At 42.6% G+C, this 18,884-nt stretch overlaps 1 protein-coding gene across 2 annotated transcripts; it reads left to right on the top strand.

Annotated features, from left to right (window-relative positions):
- The first annotated feature begins 129 nt into the window (after window positions 1-129).
- klhl2 (kelch-like family member 2) lies at window positions 130-18,109 on the top strand. Of its 2 annotated transcripts, XM_084042710.1 has the most exons (15): window positions 130-593; window positions 3,059-3,178; window positions 3,701-3,807; window positions 5,208-5,329; window positions 6,286-6,448; window positions 6,776-6,885; window positions 7,632-7,748; window positions 8,613-8,762; window positions 10,090-10,207; window positions 10,800-10,997; window positions 11,680-11,781; window positions 11,920-12,048; window positions 14,237-14,377; window positions 14,753-14,896; window positions 16,418-18,109. In XM_084042710.1, exons 1-15 carry the CDS (start codon window positions 577-579, stop codon window positions 16,444-16,446), a joined length of 1,767 nt encoding a protein of 588 aa, XP_083898836.1. In that variant the 5' UTR covers window positions 130-576; the 3' UTR covers window positions 16,447-18,109. The 2 variants fall into 2 exon arrangements, with proteins under 2 accessions (XP_083898836.1, XP_083898837.1); XM_084042711.1 differs by lacking the exons at window positions 130-593; window positions 3,059-3,178 and having other exon boundaries at window positions 3,768-3,807; window positions 5,213-5,329.
- Window positions 18,110-18,884: the final 775 nt, after the last annotated feature.

Genomic DNA, 18,884 nt, shown 5'->3' with positions numbered 1-18,884 from the left:
CGGTCCAGCCGGAGGAACGTCTTTGCAGTCATGTCCTTGTTTCTGCATTTCCAATCCGCGGTAGCAAAATAACAGGTATACCCCCCCCACTCCCACCTCCACCCCCTACCCCCACCCCCCCACCAGCTCCTCCGGTAGAGCTAACGATCCACCTGGGAGCCAGCAGACAGACGGATCAGTCCGTGACTCGACTGCAGCATTCGGAACTGAGCTCCGTCCGTCCGGCCGGTTGTGGTGGTGAAACGTAGAGAAGCAGCAGCAGCAGCAGCAGCCAGGCGGGCGGGCCAACACCCCGGCACGGCAGGCAGGGCAGCGAGGCTTCATGTCACCGCAGTGGCTCCTGTTGTATGTATGAGACGCCGGTGGGCTGGAGGCTGCGGGGCTGGAGCAGGAGCCCGTGTCGTCGCCGCCTGAGGAAAAAGAATTAGACCCGGAGGGTCTGGATTTATAGGATCTAACAAAAGAGACAGACACGCCGTGGTTGGTGGATATGGACTGGTGCATGCTGCTGCTCCAGCAGGCTGCTGCCACCACACTCTGAGAAGCGGCAGCAAGCAGGCAGCAGAGCACACAACCATGGATGTTCATCCTCTGTAAGTGAGCGTCAAGAATAAGAGGGGTTGAGGGTTCACCATCATCATCATAGTAGTAGATCTGCTGCTGTGTGACTGATGATGCCGCATTGGTACAGACACGGTGCAATCCTGAGCGTTCATTTAACTCTGAGGGGGGTACAAATGGAACCAACTGGACCCTCCCCTCCCTTACCCATTTGTAACTCTGAAAGTGCACATATATAGGTGCATTTTCAGAGTTACAAATGGGCAAGGGAGGGTCCATTTGTACCCCCTCAGAGTTAAATTAACACTGGGGATTTTCACTCTGTGGTGTTTTTTGGTTGTTGGTTTAATTGGTGTTGTTGTTAAAATGTCATGTTTGTTCTGATGCAAGAATGATGTGTGTGTGTGTGTGTGTGTGTGTGTGTGTGTGTGTGTGTGTGTGTGTGTGTGTGGGTGTATTGAGCTATGCATGTACTGTACTGTACTGTAATGTACTGTGCTGTACTGTAGGTAGTCTATTGAATATTAGCTGAGAGAGAGAAAGCTATAGATGCTCACATCTACCATTAATTTATGTCTGTCATGAGGAACCAATGATCTACAAATTCACTGTGTGCGCTCTTGGATTAAAAGTCCTCACAAGGATAGGAACATCTAGGAAAGAGAGGACATTCTATATCAGCAATCCTCTTAGGGTTATTTAGGGTCATTTAATGCCAAGTTTATTCGGATAGCACATTTCAACATCAGTGCTTTTCACAAAACATAAAGGAGCATTAAACAGTGCAAAAATAAACACATTGTGAAACGACATTTGAAGTTGAAATAAAACTGTAAGAAGAATACAATTGTGCAGTGCAGAGGAAATGGTAAAATTAAATGTAAAAACAGAAGAGAAAAGTCTTCAGCTTTGATTCATAAGAACTGAGAGTTGTAGCAGACCTGCAGTTTTCCGGGAGTTTGTTCCAGATATCTGGTGCATAGAAACTATGCTACCTCTCTCCAGTCCCTGTGTTTAGTTCTGTCTCTGCTTTCAGAAAGGCAAGCAGACCTGTCCCAGATGACTTGAGAAGTCAGGTCTGGATTTGGTTCATGATGTAGCACAAGATCAGAGACATGTATTTTGGCCATAAACCATTTAATCCTTTATCAAAGAAAAGTAGTATTTTGAAATCAATGCTTTGACAGACAGGGAGACCGTTAGTGATGTGATCCACTTTGTGATCCACTTTCTGGGTATTAGTGAGTTTGATTGATTGATTGAATACTTTTATTAGTCTGACTTGGGTTGTGGTTTTTGACATTAACGATGTCTTTTTTACAATTTTTCAGTTTTGTCTTTGTTTATTGAAGAAGAAGATTCTGGCACATCCAATAATTGATTAATTGATATGGTTGGTTATGTCCATTTATGCATCATCTGCATGATTATGATAACATTTTGTAGTTTTCCATAATCTGAGCCAGTGGGGGCAGGTAGATGTTGTACAGAAGAGGCCCCAGTGTGGAGCCTTGGGGAACTCTGCGTGTAATTTGTGTCCGCTCAGATATGTAATTACCTATAGACACAAAGTAGTCCCTGTAGACAGTAGTAGCCTACTGTGCCAGAAAGTCCCACACAGTTTTTTGTGGTCGACTGTGTCGATTGCGCCGCTGAGATTTAGTAATACTATAACTGAAATTCTGCCATTGTCTGTGTTTAAAGAGTAAACTCCTCCCCTCAAAAAAATCATGTTTTTGTGTCTCTGATGTGCTTGTCTTTGATTAGGCTTAGGTTGTGTGACATGACATCACACCACACAAACACCCTCTGTTAGTGTGCCCCGCATCAAACCAGTTTCCAGTGAGTGCTCATCTGCAAAAACAGATTTTGGATGTTAAAAAAACATACTTAGAGCTCTGCTGAGTGCAAGAAACCACCAGGGTTTTCATTGGTAAGTGGATGTCATTAAAGAACAAGAGCAGTCTCAGTGCTGTGCTGTGGTTGAAATCCTGACTGGATATCAAAGTATTTATTTAGTGCCAAGAAGTTGTTCAGTGGGTGAAAGACAATTCAATTATTTTACTTACAAACTGAAGGTTTGATATGGGTCTTACTGTAATAGTTCATTCGTTTCGTAGATTATTCTTTTGAATAATCTTTTGAGTGGCTTGATGACTGCAGGTTTTAGTTTTAGGATTTTGGGGGTTCAAATATAATATAATAGAGGTAAATGGATTGGGTTTGGGGACTGAATATTCAATGGCGGATTCTCAGAACTGTATGCAAATGATTGTGAGTGAATGTGAAGTCTGTCATGGACAGCAGTATGATTTACAAATTCAATACTTCCTTATTCTGTGTGTGTGTGTGTGTGTGTGTGTGTGTGTGTGTGTGTGTGTGTGTGTGTGTGTGTGTGTGTGTGTGTGTGTGTGTGTGTGTGTGTGTGTGTGTGTGTGTGTGTGTGTGTGTGTGTGTGTGTGTGTGTGTGTGTGTGGGGTACGCTCATCCCTCTCAGCTGTACCAGACTCAGTCCACATCCGTTGGACAAGGAGGATGGTGTAGAGAGACAAGGCCCTGTTACGCTCAACCCACGACACATGCGAAAGGCCTTCAAAGTTATGAATGAGTTGCGCAGGTAACATACGAGTACACACACACACACACACACACACTCTCACTCTCTCTTTTTCTCTCTAGTTATCTGTGACACTTTATGAGCTTGTAGATCGGCTACTTTCTGTGTGCAACCCCCGTGTGCAATTAAGTATAAATCACCCTTAAATCTCAGTGTAGTGATTATTTTTATAATACATATGACTCTCTCTCTGTCTCGCTTTGAAGAGACACACTCACACAGAACAGAACACACCATCAAAGGCATCCTCACACTTTGATACTTGATGATTGGTTCATTGAATTTATTTGACAAATGAAAATACAATACACAATTCCGCCATCAGTACTTTATCCATCAGGATATTGGGGGGAAAAAAGAAGTCTCACGAGTCACGACTCATTTCCAGTGTGATCCTGGAAAGGCCCATGCTATCATTTATTAGATTTGTGCTGTTAGCAGCCATGAACGCTGTCTGTCTGTCTGTCTGTCTGTCTCGGTTTTGTAATCATGTCATCATTGGTGCATGGTGTCTCTCTCCAGTCAGAGCCTGCTGTGTGACGTGACCATAGTCGCAGAGGATGTGGAGATCGCTGCTCACAGGGTGGTCCTGGCTGCCGGGAGTCCTTACTTCCACGCCATGTTTACAGGTAACCATTCTGATGTGTGTATACTAAGGTTGAACCAGATCCAAGTCCAACATTGAGGAACCAGAATCGGTTCCATCACGTTTTGAACCGTTTCCGGAACCGGTTTATCGCACTGTCAGAGCTGGTATGTGGACTTCATGTCTGCTATACAATTACAATACCAATGGTTCTCAAACTTTTTAGTTTCAAGGACCACCATAACTCTGAGAGTGTATACATGGAACCAAATGGACCTGTAATTTGGTTCCATTAGAGTTGTTACAGACCTGTAAGGGTCTATTTGGAACCCGCTCAAGTACCCCTGACCTCACTTTTACAATAATATGTACAGTATGTATAAGCCTAAATTTAATGAAGACCGAAATTATATAGATTAGAATATAGGAAGTCGTTAAAATCCTAAAGGATCCCAACCCTAGTGTACTCATAGCCAAGACATAAGCTAAGGTAAGATAAGCCCTCCGTTATACCCAGGGGGGGAATGCAGTTTTTACAGCACCTAGCAGCAGCAACATGTCAAAAAAGCACAGTGAAAATATATGACAGATTCAAATCAAAGAGGTCGGGGTAAAAAGAATCACACGCCCTCCAATCTGCCCCAACAAGATTATTACCACCAGAGAACAAAAACAAATTCCTTCCCCCTGTCTCCATAGCTCTCATTTCTCCTGTATCTTGGTACAAGCGATATTGTTTAATATCATCATTCTCAGGATGATGCGAATACTGTCTGGCCACTAAGTTCTCTGATCCCACTGTGCTTTACTGTTCGCTGCTGGTAATGTTGATGAGGTGCTGCTGTTGGAATTGAAGAGTATTGTTCGCTAAGTGGCTTTGGATGAGAGTGCCAACGAAGGGCTGAAACATTAACATAAATGTAATGTGTATTTACACAGTCAGACATCCGAAAGGATTACACGCGTCTGTCTGTCTGTCTGTCTGTCTGTCTGTGGCTGTGTTAGTGCATCTATGGCTATGTGTGTGTGTGTGTTGTGTCTGTGTTTGTGCTTACCGTAAGTCCATTAATGTGTATTGTATGTGCATACTGCATCATAGTAACAGCCTGTTTGTGGTGGTTTTGTCTTAATGGAAGACTATCATGTCCGGTAATGTACGGTATGTCAAACCAATCCTGGGAAGGCTAACATATCCTGTATGGAAGGCTAACATATCCTGTATGTCACGCTAAACCAGAAACTGATACGTGGACAAACACTACAGAGGACTATATGCTCTGTGTGTGTGTGTGTGTGTGTGTGTGTGTGTGTGTGTGTGTGTGTGTGTGTGTGTGTGTGTGTGTGTGTGTGTGTGTGTGTGTGTGTGTGTGTGTGTGTGTGTGTGTGTGTGTGTGTGTGTGTGTGTGTGTGTGTGTGTGTGTGTGTGTGTGTGTGTGTGTTCAGGGGAGATGGCAGAGAGCAGAGCAAAGAGGGTGAGGATTAAGGAAATGGATGGATGGACTCTGGGTCTGCTTGTGGACTACATTTACACTGCTGAGATACAGGTCACTGAGGACAATGTACAGGTACTGTATGCATACACAGTCAGACACACACACACACACACACACACACACACACACACACACACACACACACACACACACACACACACACACACACACACACACACACACATACAAGATACCATGTCTATTGTACAAGATACCATGTCTATTTAGAGTCACACACACATGCTGTAGATATACTCAGCACACACAGTGTATGCACCCATACTGACGGCAGGTCTCAGGACACACACACACACACACACACACACACACACACACACACACACACACACACACACACACACACACACAGTGTATGCACCCATACTGACGGCAGGTCTCAGGACACACACACACACACACACACACACACACACACACACACACACACACACACACACACACACACACACACACACACACACACACACACACACACACACACACAGTTTGGATTGCTGTGTCTTTTCTTTATTAATTAACGATGCCCACATCTCATGCACTTTGAAATACCAGTACTATGATGATGATGATTATGCTGCCATCTGTGTTTAGTCTGTCTTTTTAATATCTATTTGGATGTAATGTTTATGCGCTGGTGACAATGTCAGTCTCCCCTTTGATGATAAAGAAAGTGCAGTATATAATCATACCTCAAGAGAAGTAAAACAGGCATATAGTAGTTATTTTATGTTTTAGTAATAATACAATTTTATACATACAAATCCCAGATGCAGTGCAATGTGTATTTAAGTCACACGTCGCATATTTTCTCCAAAACTAACATACGAATGGCATGCATCTGAAAACGTTATAGCCCCAAACTGGAACTTGTGTTTACAATAACACATAAGAAATATGACGTATTGACAATAAACAGCGATACACAAAACATGTACAGGTTAAATGAACGTGTGTGTGTGTGTGTGTGTGTGTGTGTGTGTGTGTGTGTGTATGGTTTATGCACGCAGGCTCTGCTGCCCGCGGCAGGGCTACTCCAGCTGACGGAGGTGAGGAAGGCCTGCTGTGAGTTCCTCAGCTCTCAGCTCCACCCCTCCAACTGTCTGGGAATACGAGCCTTCGCAGACCTCCACGCCTGCTCCCAACTCCTCACACAGGCCAACTGCTATGCTGGTATGTGAAGACCTACACACTGTGTGTGTTGAGAGGGAAATTCGACAGAAGGAGAGGGGGAGGGAGCGAGAGGAAGATAAACGTGAGCGTGAGAAGAATCAGATACAGAGACAGATGGAGGAAAGAGAGAGAGAATCCAACCAAATATTAATACTACAGAGAGATTCCCTGCTTGTTCCTGCCTCTCCAGTTCCTGTCTCCTGGAGAGACAGGAACTGGAAAATTAAAAGTAGTAATCAGTAAAGTTGAGAGAAAGAAGGAGGGCAGAGGTAAAAGTGAAACGGCGTGGTGTTGATCAGAACTGTCATGTTTGGTTTGGTTTGACAGAACAACACTTTGCTGAGGTGGTTGGAAGTGAGGAGTTCCTCAACCTAGGCATGGAGCAGGTGTCCAGCCTCATTGCCAGTGACAAACTCACCATCCCCACGGAGGAGAAGGTACACACACACACATACATAGACCATAGGCTCCAATGAGTGCAAGGACCCAGGCTTGTATTGGACCTTGTCTCGTGTGTCTCTGCCCTTGGTTTCCTGTGATACTGTTCTATCTGAAATAAAGCATTAAAATAGTGTGACTATTTCCGTCCCATATATGACCTACATTGAAACAGTGGGATGTAGCTGTTATTTTTGGAATCACTGGTGCCAGCTCAGATAATTGTCTCGTTGTGAGTTTTTTGTGTCATTAATAGAGGTTGGGGCGTCTTCTCCTATTCTATCTAATCGTGCGTCAGCTTTTTTACATCCTCCTGCGTTTTTGCTGGCTCCCGGGTTGCCAAAATCATGTGCGTCAAACAAGTGCCGGTGTTGCCAAATCCGTGAACCAAACGGGTATGGTCTAGTAGTTTATCTAATTGCTGTTTTTAATTGACTTAACTAAATGCGCCTTTGCAAGGCAGTTCTGAACTTGTTCGTCACAACTTTGTTACTTAATAGTTTGGAGCAGCAGGTTTAACAAATGATATAAAAGGTTGATTTTAAAGTGCTGTGTGTGCGCCTCCATAAGTACATGTGTTGTTATTAATTTTGGAGCACCAGGGCTCCCAGGGTTTTCCAAACATCAATTTTATTTATTTTTTAATATTCTGTATTATGACGGTGTCGCTTGATGATATAAAGAACTGATTGTCGTGCGATGGAGTATAGATTAAGCTTTAGAATGCTGTGTGCTTCATGTGAAGGTATTTGAATCGGTGATTGCTTGGGTCAACCACGACAAAGATGTCCGCCAGGAGCACCTGGCTCACCTGATGGAGCATGTCCGCCTGCCGCTGCTCACCAGGGAATACCTGGTACAGGTACGTCGCGCTGCATCCTGCATGCTGCTTTGAAATGCAACTCGTATGCTGTTTCTTGATATCGTCGAGAGTTTCATCAGGACAACCAACATTGTTGATGTCTGCAGCGTGTTTTGATTTGTGTCTTAGAGCTACAGTTGTGTTGATAAGGTCCCAGAAGCTGCTCCATTGCTTTTTATTGCATCATGCTTCAAAACATGTTTGAAAGAACTGACTTTGAAACTGTGTTTCCTTTTCACCCATCTGTGCAAAAGTTAGCGTTCAAAAGGTTTGATGAATAGGGTTGATAAATCGTTTTTAAAGTGTTTACGTTTTTGTCATTTTACGTGTAAATCTTCATTGGAGATGGGCACAAGAACTGCAGAGCAGTTTGATTCCAGGTGTTTCTTCTTCTTGTGTTGTTAGACTGCATAGATGTTTACATTGCAAGGATGACATGTGTGGGTGGTTTGTTATTTGGCTGCACTGCCACAAGTGCTATGCAATTTCTAACTTCACACGATGCAATTTGTTTTTGTAAGTTTACAATTATAACCACGAGTCTACTGCACCTGCCTTTTACATTAGGCGGTTCTCTCAGTGCTGAGTGCTGACGCACGCTGTAGTTTATCATCCCAGCAGTTACAATTGCATAGCTGTTCAGGAAATAGACGTACTACTAACATTTTATAATATGTCTGTCAACATGTAATGATAACATAAGTATTCACTAAGTGAGTGTATAAGTTCCAACAAACAAACCCTGATTCAGATTCTATAGAAATACCTCCCTGCCACCATATAGCCCTCAGCCCCAATTTAAGTACATCAACCCCATCGTCTGATCAGTGCTTCTCTGTCTGTCTCTGTGATTGGCTGGGTCAGCGGGTGGAGGAGGAGTCTCTGGTGAAAAACAGCAGTGCGTGTAAAGACTACCTGATTGAGGCCATGAAGTACCACCTGCTGCCAGCTGACCAACGGGCTCTGATGAAGACAGCCCGCACACGCATGAGGACACCTGCCTCCTGCCCAAAGGTACACACACACACGCTCACGTTGTGAGCTTGTCGATTTTTTTTTTCGGTGCACGACACAACTAAGTATAGATAAAGCATAACCCCAACCCCTAAACCTAACCTCTAAATGCCTAATTCTAACCCTAACCTAATCATTGAGGGAGACCCTCATTTGAAATGATGCTGAGATTATAAACAAATTAAGGATCAGCATGAGATCAAAAATAAAAAATAAAATACATCTGTTATTCAATCGTCAATTAAAACAGTTGCATGCAGGGAATGAATGGATATTAGTTTGTTCCTAAAATGGCCAATAGGTAGTGGTACTAGGGTATTCAGTTTAAGGTCATGTTGCAAGAGTTTCCAAGAATGTGGTGCACCAATACTGAAAGCAGTCTTTCCCAGGTTAGATCTGGCATGAGTTACCTGAAGAACCAGCCATTCACTGGAGCAAGTTAAAATTTGACTGTGGTTCTGATGTAACATAGATGTAGTGGATGATGGTAGTTTTCTGACCAGGACTTTGTAAATAAACAGACACCAATCCGGACTGCACCCCACCCCACCCCCTTACCAACCTCACACAGACTGATGTCTGCTACACATGTAGTGTTTAAAACCAGCTGCAAGCTAGTCCACTGTGTCAAATGCTTGTCTATGAAAATAGCTGCAGCATGTTTTTTATCGTCTAGACCAGTCATTAGATTGTGTAGAACCAGGGTGACAGCTGTGGTGGTGCTATGATTAGCTCTAAAGCCGGATTGATGTGGACTTAGAATAGACTGTCGCGATAGGAATGGCTTCAGCTGGTTATTTACTACAGTTTGCAGAATCTTTGAAAGACAGGGCAGTTTTGATAGTCATTTATTGGGATCATTAAGACTAATGTATACTACACCAGAACAGACACAATGTGGTAGGTTTGGCTGGATAGAGTCTACAATATGACTTCATACAGAGGTTCATGTCCCGATTACTGTGACAAAAATAATTGCGATTTACGATATTATCGCGATGACCAAAAATATGCTTAAAACTCTTAAAATGCCACTTTTGTTAACCACTTCTTGAACCCCAGCATCCATAGTAAGTGGAACGTTTGCCAAAAATAGCAGAGCTTGTAGATCGGCTATTTTTGGCAAAGAGATTTATAGAGTGATGTGGTGGTTTTATTTTTCCTGACAGCCTTCCAGAATTTGGTAGGATCCGGATGACCTAAGTGCTGAGTGAGGACATGCAAAATGTCCTCACTTATTGTGATTTCCCTCACATTTCTCTCCTGGGCACATTTGGTCGTCACAAAAATAGAAGTACACACACTGATCTCGTTGTTTGTATGCTAGGTGATGATTGTGGTCGGGGGCCAGGCTCCCAAGGCGATCCGGAGTGTGGAGTGTTATGACTTTGAGGAGCAGCGCTGGTATCAAGTGGCTGAGCTCCCCACCAGGAGGTGCAGAGCGGGTAGGAAACACTTAACGCTTCAACATCTGTATGATCCACCACATAACGGTTATTAGTATTGTCAAAATATTACATACAGAATTGTACATATACATATAATCTATATATCATCGCTGTGGTGTACAAACCTTGTACAGTGTGTAACGAAACTGTTACTTTTCAGGAAATAAGAGAAAATAACCTGTCTTCCAATTGATCCAGTGTAGTTAAGTCACAAGCTCTTGTTAATACTTGTCATTAGTTCAATATTTTTTATTTATTTAAATATTGTCACGATTGTGACACGTTGTGAGCTTGTAGACCAGCTATTTTTGCTAATACAGTCGCGCAAAAGAAAGTATGAAGAAATAGGTCATTCATTTAAGAAAAAACAATGTTTAAATATGAAGATACATGGTTTCCGGCCAACAACAACAATATCCTATTATAAATGCCAAAAATCATGCATTGTTCCTGTAGTGATATACAATCACGTATACCCTTACATTTTTACAGTTTTTTAGTTTTTCTTCCCAAACAGTTTCTTTCAGCAGTCGCAGTTGGTTGTCATTGTAGATAATCTGTGTGTCCTCCGTGTTGCTCTGTGCTATAGGGGTGGTGTACGTGGGCGGGTGTGTTTATGCGGTTGGAGGTTTTAATGGCTCCCTGCGCGTGCGGACGGTGGACTGCTTCGACCCCGCAACAGACAGGTGGACATGTGTGAGCAGCATGCAGGATAGGCGCTCCACGCTCGGAGCAGCTGTTCTCAACGGAATGCTTTACGCCGTAGGAGGCTTCGATGGCAGCACAGGTGTGTACGTGTGTGTGTATGGTTGTCACCATCATGACATTTTAGTTCATTTTCATACAAATAATTGTGATAACTGAATTGCGGGTTTTGGCATTGAACATTTCTGTTTGGCTTTGTAGGCTGTGCAAGCAAAAAACTACACAGGTGTGCATAAATAACTTAATACAAAGCCTATTACTGAAATATACAAAGAAATGACTGACAATGAATGGGACCAATAATCAAAATAATGTATTTGGCCAAAAAGGCCATATGTTTAAAGGCACACTGTATAATTGGTCCTCACTAATGTTCATTATAAAATGGTATCATTTCATTACTTACTAATCTTATGCTTTCAGAAATGTTCAAAAATAGCAGAAATAGGCAGAAACAGGCTGGGGTAGCAGTCCGGGCACCTAGGTTACAATGTAGCCTGACGGCGCGTTGCGGATTCGCCTTTGCTGCGTGTCACTCCCCATCTCTCTCTCCCCATTTCTTGTATAATAATAAAGTCAAAATCAATAATAAAGGCATAAAAAAAAGGACGCCAGGAAATTTATGTCACAATTATCACAATTATGTGATAGTGTGATAGGCTTGTGTTTGTGTACTCTTGTTCTTCAGTCTTTGTGAGGACCAGATGAAAACAGGTTAAACCAGAAACCAGAAAACAGATTTTCTCATGAATGTGTATTTGCAGGTCTGTCCACGGTTGAGGCCTATAACCCAAAGACAGATGAATGGTTCCACGTCTTACCCATGAGCACGAGACGCAGCAGTGTCGGAGTTGGAGTTGTCAACGGTGAATAAGTCATACTTTTTTTTAACCGCTTTCCTTGTCTTGTAACATTTAGTTTATTGTTGTCTCTCTTTTGCTGTGTGTGTGTGTGTGTGTGTGTGTGTGTGTGTGCGTGTGCGTGTGCGTGCGTGCGTTTTCCAGGTATCCTGTATGCAGTGGGTGGGTATGATGGAGCAACCAGACAGTGTCTGAGTACAGTGGAGGCCTACAACCCGAACAGTAATACATGGAGCTACATTACTGAGATGGGCACACGACGTAGTGGGGCAGGTGTGTGTGTGTGTGCATGCACATGCTCTTATCTAACTATATAAATGGCGACCGACTTCCGCACCCTCGGTGTCGACACCCCACAGCTCTGTTATCGAATAAACAACGCACCGCCAGACCACATGTCGCCAACTGACTCGCCACGGCGGCCGCGCTGAATTTACGCCTCGCGTAGGGGACATCTCACTGCTCACTACACCTTTTCCACCGCGCAACATAATTAATTCTACTCACCAAATGTCGGCCAAATGGAAGGGGAGGCAGCTTCGTACCGTTTACCGTGCGCACGACCTCATCACCACAACAGCAGCCAGCCGCTGCGGGAGTTTTTTCCTTTTTTTCCAAACTTTTTTTTTGGTCACCATTTTCTCCAGGCACCATTTCTGGTGTAACGTGCGGCAGCATGCGCTGGGTTGCCAGGTTTGCACAGCCTGCGCCAGAAATCTCTACTGCCCACTCTGTGCTGCAGCTACACGGACACACAGACAGGGACACGGAGGGACCTACAACATGTCTGGACATGTCTGTGTAAGCGAGAACTATACTTCGCCAGTACAACGCTGTGTAACCGAGAGCACGTGCGCACGACCAAATCACAACAACACCAGGCGGCCGCCATCTTGCAGAAAGGGCTGCCATTCGCCAGCTTTCAGAAAAACAAGCAACCACCTTCATATTTTTTTTTTTTTTTTTTTTTTTTCCTTTTGGAAATTTTCATCCCACGATTTCCGCGCGGACCACCAGGGGGTCCGCGGACCCCCTGGTGGTCCGCGAAACATACAAAATATAATTTCTTCTACTTATTTTTCATCATTTTGTAACTTTTACATTACACTTTCTTACAATTTTTTTTTTTTTTTTCCCTTTTTGCAAATGTTACTTAGACAATTTGTCTACCCCCATATACACACGCCCACGCGGGCCCCGTGCGCGTACATGCCTCTAACAGCCATAATCCCCATCTATACTGCCCACTCTGTGCTGCAGCTACACGGATACAGAGACAGGGACACGGAGGGACCAACAAACGCAAAGCCCCGTGCGCGGCTGGGGTTGAGGGGGGCGTAGCCCCCCGAAACTCTAGTATATTATAACGTGAATGTTCTTTATTCATGTAACACTTGAAATATCACTTTACAAAGTGTTTCACAAATAATATTGAAATGGTAAAATCCTCTACACTTTCCAGGGGTCCCTGGAACAACATATTTTAGATGGGGTCCACGGTCAAATACATATCATTTTGGGGGTCCTTGACATGAAAAAGTTGATATAGAAAAAGTTGATATAGAAACATACGTATTTCAGAAAACTGTTGGAATTTAGAAGACATTTTGTAGAAATCGGCTTCAGGTCTTAATGGGTTAAAAATGTATGACTTCCATCATGTTTTTGACGGATTAGGGATTTTTAGATACTGTTCAAACTGCCGTTGTGGGGTCCTCCCTCAACCACTCAAGGGACAAAGATTATTGTTATTATTTTCATTAAATTGTTGTTGTGTTCGTATGTCTTACATTTCCCTAAGTGTAAGCCTATGTTTAGGCCTACGGCGGTGCCATTATATTCTGATGACAGCAGTTTGTACGTCACATACTGAAGTTACAGAGATATAACAATGAAACAAACTTACCGCCTTGCATGTTCTTTGCAAAACAGATGATAAACCATGATGTAATGATGATGAGCTGATGCTCAGAACATCTTCTTAGCGATTATTCTATCAATATCTATTTTGAATAATTGAGAAGCCTGTTTTCTGGGATATTTTATTTTATATCAACGAATGGACGTGAAAAGGTCGTAATAGATTATTTATTTATCAACCAAATTGATAAGTTTGATAAACAATTTAACCCCTATTTTATACTTTGTTATACAATGGTGTTGTGCACAAGTCGCAAAAGCAGCTGTTCTACAAGCTCACAATGTGTCACAATGCGATGAGCTTGCAGACCTACTATTTTAGCTATTTCTCAAAAAATGTATGACTTTGTTATAAAATATAGAAATAATTATAATCGATTTAAATCGATTAGTTCGATGAGCAGTTGCACCCCTAGGGCAGAATCTGCTTTACATGATCAGACCACTGTTTGGAGGACCTGCCCGTGGGGGTCTCCTGCTGGCTTGTGGCCAGTTTAATTTGAAGCGGTTGAAACACAGCTGAATACACTTCTTTCTCCAGGTGTGGGTGTGTTGAAAGGCCTGCTCTACACGGTGGGCGGGCATGACGGCCCATTGGTCAGGAAGAGTTGTGAGGTGTTCGACCCCGCCTCCAACAGCTGGCGACAGGTAGCAGACATGAACATGTGTCGACGCAACGCAGGTAATACTCTGTCAAGGATCATGGTCTGTCAATATTAACTACTTGAACCCTAGTGTCCAAACATTTGATGAAAATGATCTGATCTACAAGCTCAGTCTTTTCAGCGAAGATATTTGAGGAGGCAACCAAATATAGACCCCTGGGGGACCCTGGTCAATAAAGTATACAAGGTTTAAGGTGTGGTACTATTTGTAATGTTTGTTGCCGTTCACGGGGGTGCACCAATCTCGCCAAGTCCAATTTCTTGTATGTGCCAACAAACTGATTCTATGTTTATGTGTGAATCGTACATATATAGTATATCTCTGTGTATATGCGAGTCAATGTGTTCAGTATGTGTGTGTATCTTTATGTATCCGTGTGTGTGCATTTCAGGTGTGTGCGCTGTGAACAACCTGCTGTATGTGGTGGGAGGAGATGATGGCAGCTGTAACTTAGCCTCTGTTGAGTTTTACAACCCAAACTCTGACAAGTGGACACTACTGCCTGCCTGCATGAGCACGGGACGGAGCTATGCAGGTACACACACACACACACACACACACACACACACACACACACACACACACACACACACACTACTTGAAATACTAAGAAATCATGTACACATGTATCTACTTATTCTTGCACATACTATGCAAGTATGTGTGCGCGCACACACACACACACACACACACACACACACACACACACATACTGTATATACAGTATATATAAAAGCAATAAGTCACAAGAGGGTGTGGTTTACCATGGATTTGACCACGGCTAAGAGGCGCGAGGCTCGGCACAGAATAGAGTGCCTCCGACCTCATTTCTACAAGAAAGTAGTCCCTGCGACTGCCAAGTTGTTGTGCAAATGAATGAAAGGTACCGAGCGGTACGCGGTATCTGCTTTGTTGCTAACTTGGTAACGGTATTGTGAATGGTAATACATCCATGGAACGCAACAGTGAATATTTTACCACGGTACTCAATTCATGATTCAATAAATACAGTGGTGTCATGGATATATACTTTTTCGATACAACAAAAAAGTATAAGTGCCAGCGAACTTTAAGTGATTTAAAAAGTTGTAATTTATTAAAACAATTTGTGTGTATTATTTTAAAACTTTGAACTTTTTAAATAATTACTAAAACTACTGAACTAAGCAGGTATGTCAACTCTATATACTGAAACATGCACACAGCAGGTATGTACTCACACATGCATACTGTGCAGCTGTGTACATACAGTCCACTGTATACACTTATTATGCAAGTCCACATTCACCGGCTCTGTTTTGCCTTAGCTAGCTCTATAGCACCATCAAGTGGTAAATCTCGGTATCCAGTACTAATGGAGCTTTTTACCAGGAGCATTAGTACTTCTATTACTGTTACTAACAGTTCCAATTATAGTAAATCGTATTCCTACTACAACTACTACAAAGTCTTTTTCATGTCATTGACCCCCAAATTAATTATGTATTTTGTTGGGGGTGTGGGGGTATTTGGATATTAATATAGTAATAATAACGAATGAAGTGATTCAACTGATTTTGATGCTATATTAACTCATTTTGATGGCGACCCCCTGAAGGATTTCAGGGAATTGGAGAACCACTGCTGTAGAGTGTATAAGAATACACGCTGTACTGTATGGGAAGGAAAGTGCATTCATTTTATGGATGAATCTTTTAATTCATGTAAAGTGCAATTGACTACCTGAAAAGCACTCTATAAATAAAAACGTATTAACACAGTCAAGCAAATGCAATGGCGTCTTCTGGTTATTTCTTGGTACACAAAGCAATGCAGTCCGAAATCAGTATGTTGGAGAAAAGGTTTTCGACATACTCAAGGCAAATTCTGCATGGCAAAAAAAGCGGAAGGATGAGTTTAGCAGATAACTGAGGTCCCCATAGAAAATGATATTAATGGAATAAACAGACTTGTGGACAGGACGCACAGCTGTGTGGAAACAAGGCTTAAAAGTACTGTAGATAAAAAGGACACGGAGAAGCAGCCTTGTCGTTAACACCTTTCTCCTCCCTCCTAGGTGTCACTATGATTGACAAGCCCTTATGACTGCGCTGAGTGCTGCCGTCGCTGAACGTTTTTTGAAGCGGAAGCTGATCTCCTTCCGCTGAACGCTGACCTGGGTTCTATACCTATGATGCCAACGCCTGCACCTGAGGCTCTGTGTCCACACATGGGCACTGATGATGATGATGATTAGGATGTTGATGAGGAGTAGGTAGATGATGAAGACTATTGCACTTAAAAAAACGGGAATATAACTGTTTTTTTCTTGCCAAACAGGACTGCAACACCAAACAGGGGATTTGAGAGGTGGTGGGGGGGGTGCAGTTTACCTCCCGTTTTTAAGCACCACTGTACCACTAATGTAAGTGAAACACTACTGATGATGCTGAGGACCTGCTGTACTTAAAAGTAACGTCACTGAGCCAACTTTGTCGGACATCGCCTTACTTAAGCCTTGTCCTGCGAGCGAAGAAGTGGAGCATTTGGGAATATTATCTCTCCTTTTTCCCCTCTACCGTTTATTTAATCTTCCTGAGAAGTATGTATGTGTGTGTGTGCGTGCGTGCGTGCGTGTGTGTGCACATGCGTGTGTGTTTGTGCGTGTGCTTGCATGTATGCATACAGTACGTGCTTGCTTGCGCATGTGAGCATGTATGTATGTCGTACGGTATGTATGTACTATGTATGTGCAGAGGTGCACCTGGTCTGATGAAGAGCGTGACCTCTAACCTCTTTGGTGTAAAAAAAAATGAAATGAAAAGAAAAGAAAGTGGCTGAATGCCAAGTGACATCCGTGTATTCTTTTGTTTTCCTGTACCACATTACCTTTGTGTTGTTTGACCGGAGGGTGCTGGGATTTCAGGTGTGTACCGCTGTTCTGAAGGAAAACGTTCTCCTGATCCTGATAAACACTTTGTATTGTCTGGTTACCAGAGGATGTTGGCTGAGCCTGCATGTGTTCGCCTTGCACAAAGCAGTCGTCGAAGGAAATGTACATTTCTTACGATGAGAGAAAAAACAAATGATGGAGACTTTTTAATTGGTAAATTGCAGCCAGGACTCGACTCCTCCGGCAGAGGCTGAACTCTCGTTCCACGGTGCCAAAACAAGTGACAGTCGGACGCTGTTTTTTTTAATAAAGCAGTTGTGTTTTAATTTGTGCTTAACTGTCGCCCGCCAGCAGCCATGTTTGTTGCTGTCGTCGAAACCACTGTTGACAGCAGGTGATTGTGGGCTGAACTAACTGCATGGTCCTAATCTCTGAACCTCCTACCCTTGAACCATGAAAAAAAGACACTGACCTTCCTAACCCTTGATCTTTTGTCCTCGTGTAGCCGCCCCTTATTAACTACTGCACACTCTGACTTAATATGAATGTGCCAATTTCAATATGTCTCTTATTATTTCTGTCTCTTATTACTCTCTTCTCCTGTATTATCTATCTCTCTCTCTCTTGCTCTCTCTCGCTCTCTCTCTCTCTCTCTCTCTCTCTCTCTGCTGTCTCTCTGGAACGTGACCAAACCTATTCTTTGATTTTGTTCTCTCGAGCCTCTCTCCTGTTCTTGATAATTGCTACTAAGTATTGATATCGCTGTCTCTTTATCAGTGTATTGAGGAATGTCATGTAGGCTAATGAACTTTGAAATGTTTCATTACTTGTTTTATATTATCATTAATAAATATGCTTCTTGTATTTAAAGTCGCAAACTGATATGCAGTACTAGCCTAATACTTCACTACCACCTCAGTGTAGAAATGTGTAAAAGCATATTATAGCACATTGGTATAGCATAGTTTTTCACTGGTTTCATTGACCATAATCTGTAGTTGAATGTGGGGCGCACAAGAACTGATTTTGTAAATGGCTAAATGGTATGATAACCTGACAGCTAGATGAGATGGATGCATTTAAGACGGATTCAGTGGTTCTAAATGTGGGGTCCGGAGACCCCCAGCCCCAGGGGTCCCTCAGGAGGTTCCCAAGGACCCTTACAGGTTTGTAAATGGGTTATGGACATCCTTGAAGTTAAAATGTATTGGCTCCATCTGTACACTCAGAGCAGTGCTGGAAAAAGTGCTCACATTTGTTACTTAAGTAAAAGTATCAGTACTGCAATGTAAAACTACTCTGTTACAAGTAAAAGTCCGGAATTCAGTGTAAAAGTACAAAAGTATTGATATCAAAATGTACTTAATGTACCAAAAGTAGAAAGTACTCATTATGCAGAATGTCCCATTTCACAAGTTTTCAAATGTGTAAAAATCGCAGATCTACAAGCTCTCAATGCATCGCAATGCATTGTGAGCATGTAGATCTACTATTTTCAAATGGCTGAAATGTATATAGGGCTGAAGTGTTTAATGTATGTTTTGTAATAATAATCAAAATCTACAAAGTAACTAGTAACTAAAGTTCAAATAATTGTATTTGTAGTGGAGTAAAAGTATAATATTTGCCACTGAGAAGTAAAAAGTATTGA

Source organism: Gymnoscopelus microlampas (genome assembly GCF_963454915.1).
Source record: "Gymnoscopelus microlampas genome assembly, chromosome: 2".
NCBI classification, from domain to species: domain Eukaryota; kingdom Metazoa; phylum Chordata; class Actinopteri; order Myctophiformes; family Myctophidae; genus Gymnoscopelus; species Gymnoscopelus microlampas.
Note: the sequence above shows the minus strand (reverse complement) of the source record. Positions and strands in the feature narration are given on the sequence as shown.

Coding starts and splice junctions, on each gene's coding strand:
- klhl2 (XM_084042710.1), top strand. Junction 6,449..6,775: donor ACAGGCCAACTGCTATGCTG/GTATGTGAAGAC, acceptor TTGGTTTGACAG/AACAACACTTTGCTGAGGTG. Junction 14,378..14,752: donor CATGTGTCGACGCAACGCAG/GTAATACTCTGT, acceptor TGTGCATTTCAG/GTGTGTGCGCTGTGAACAAC.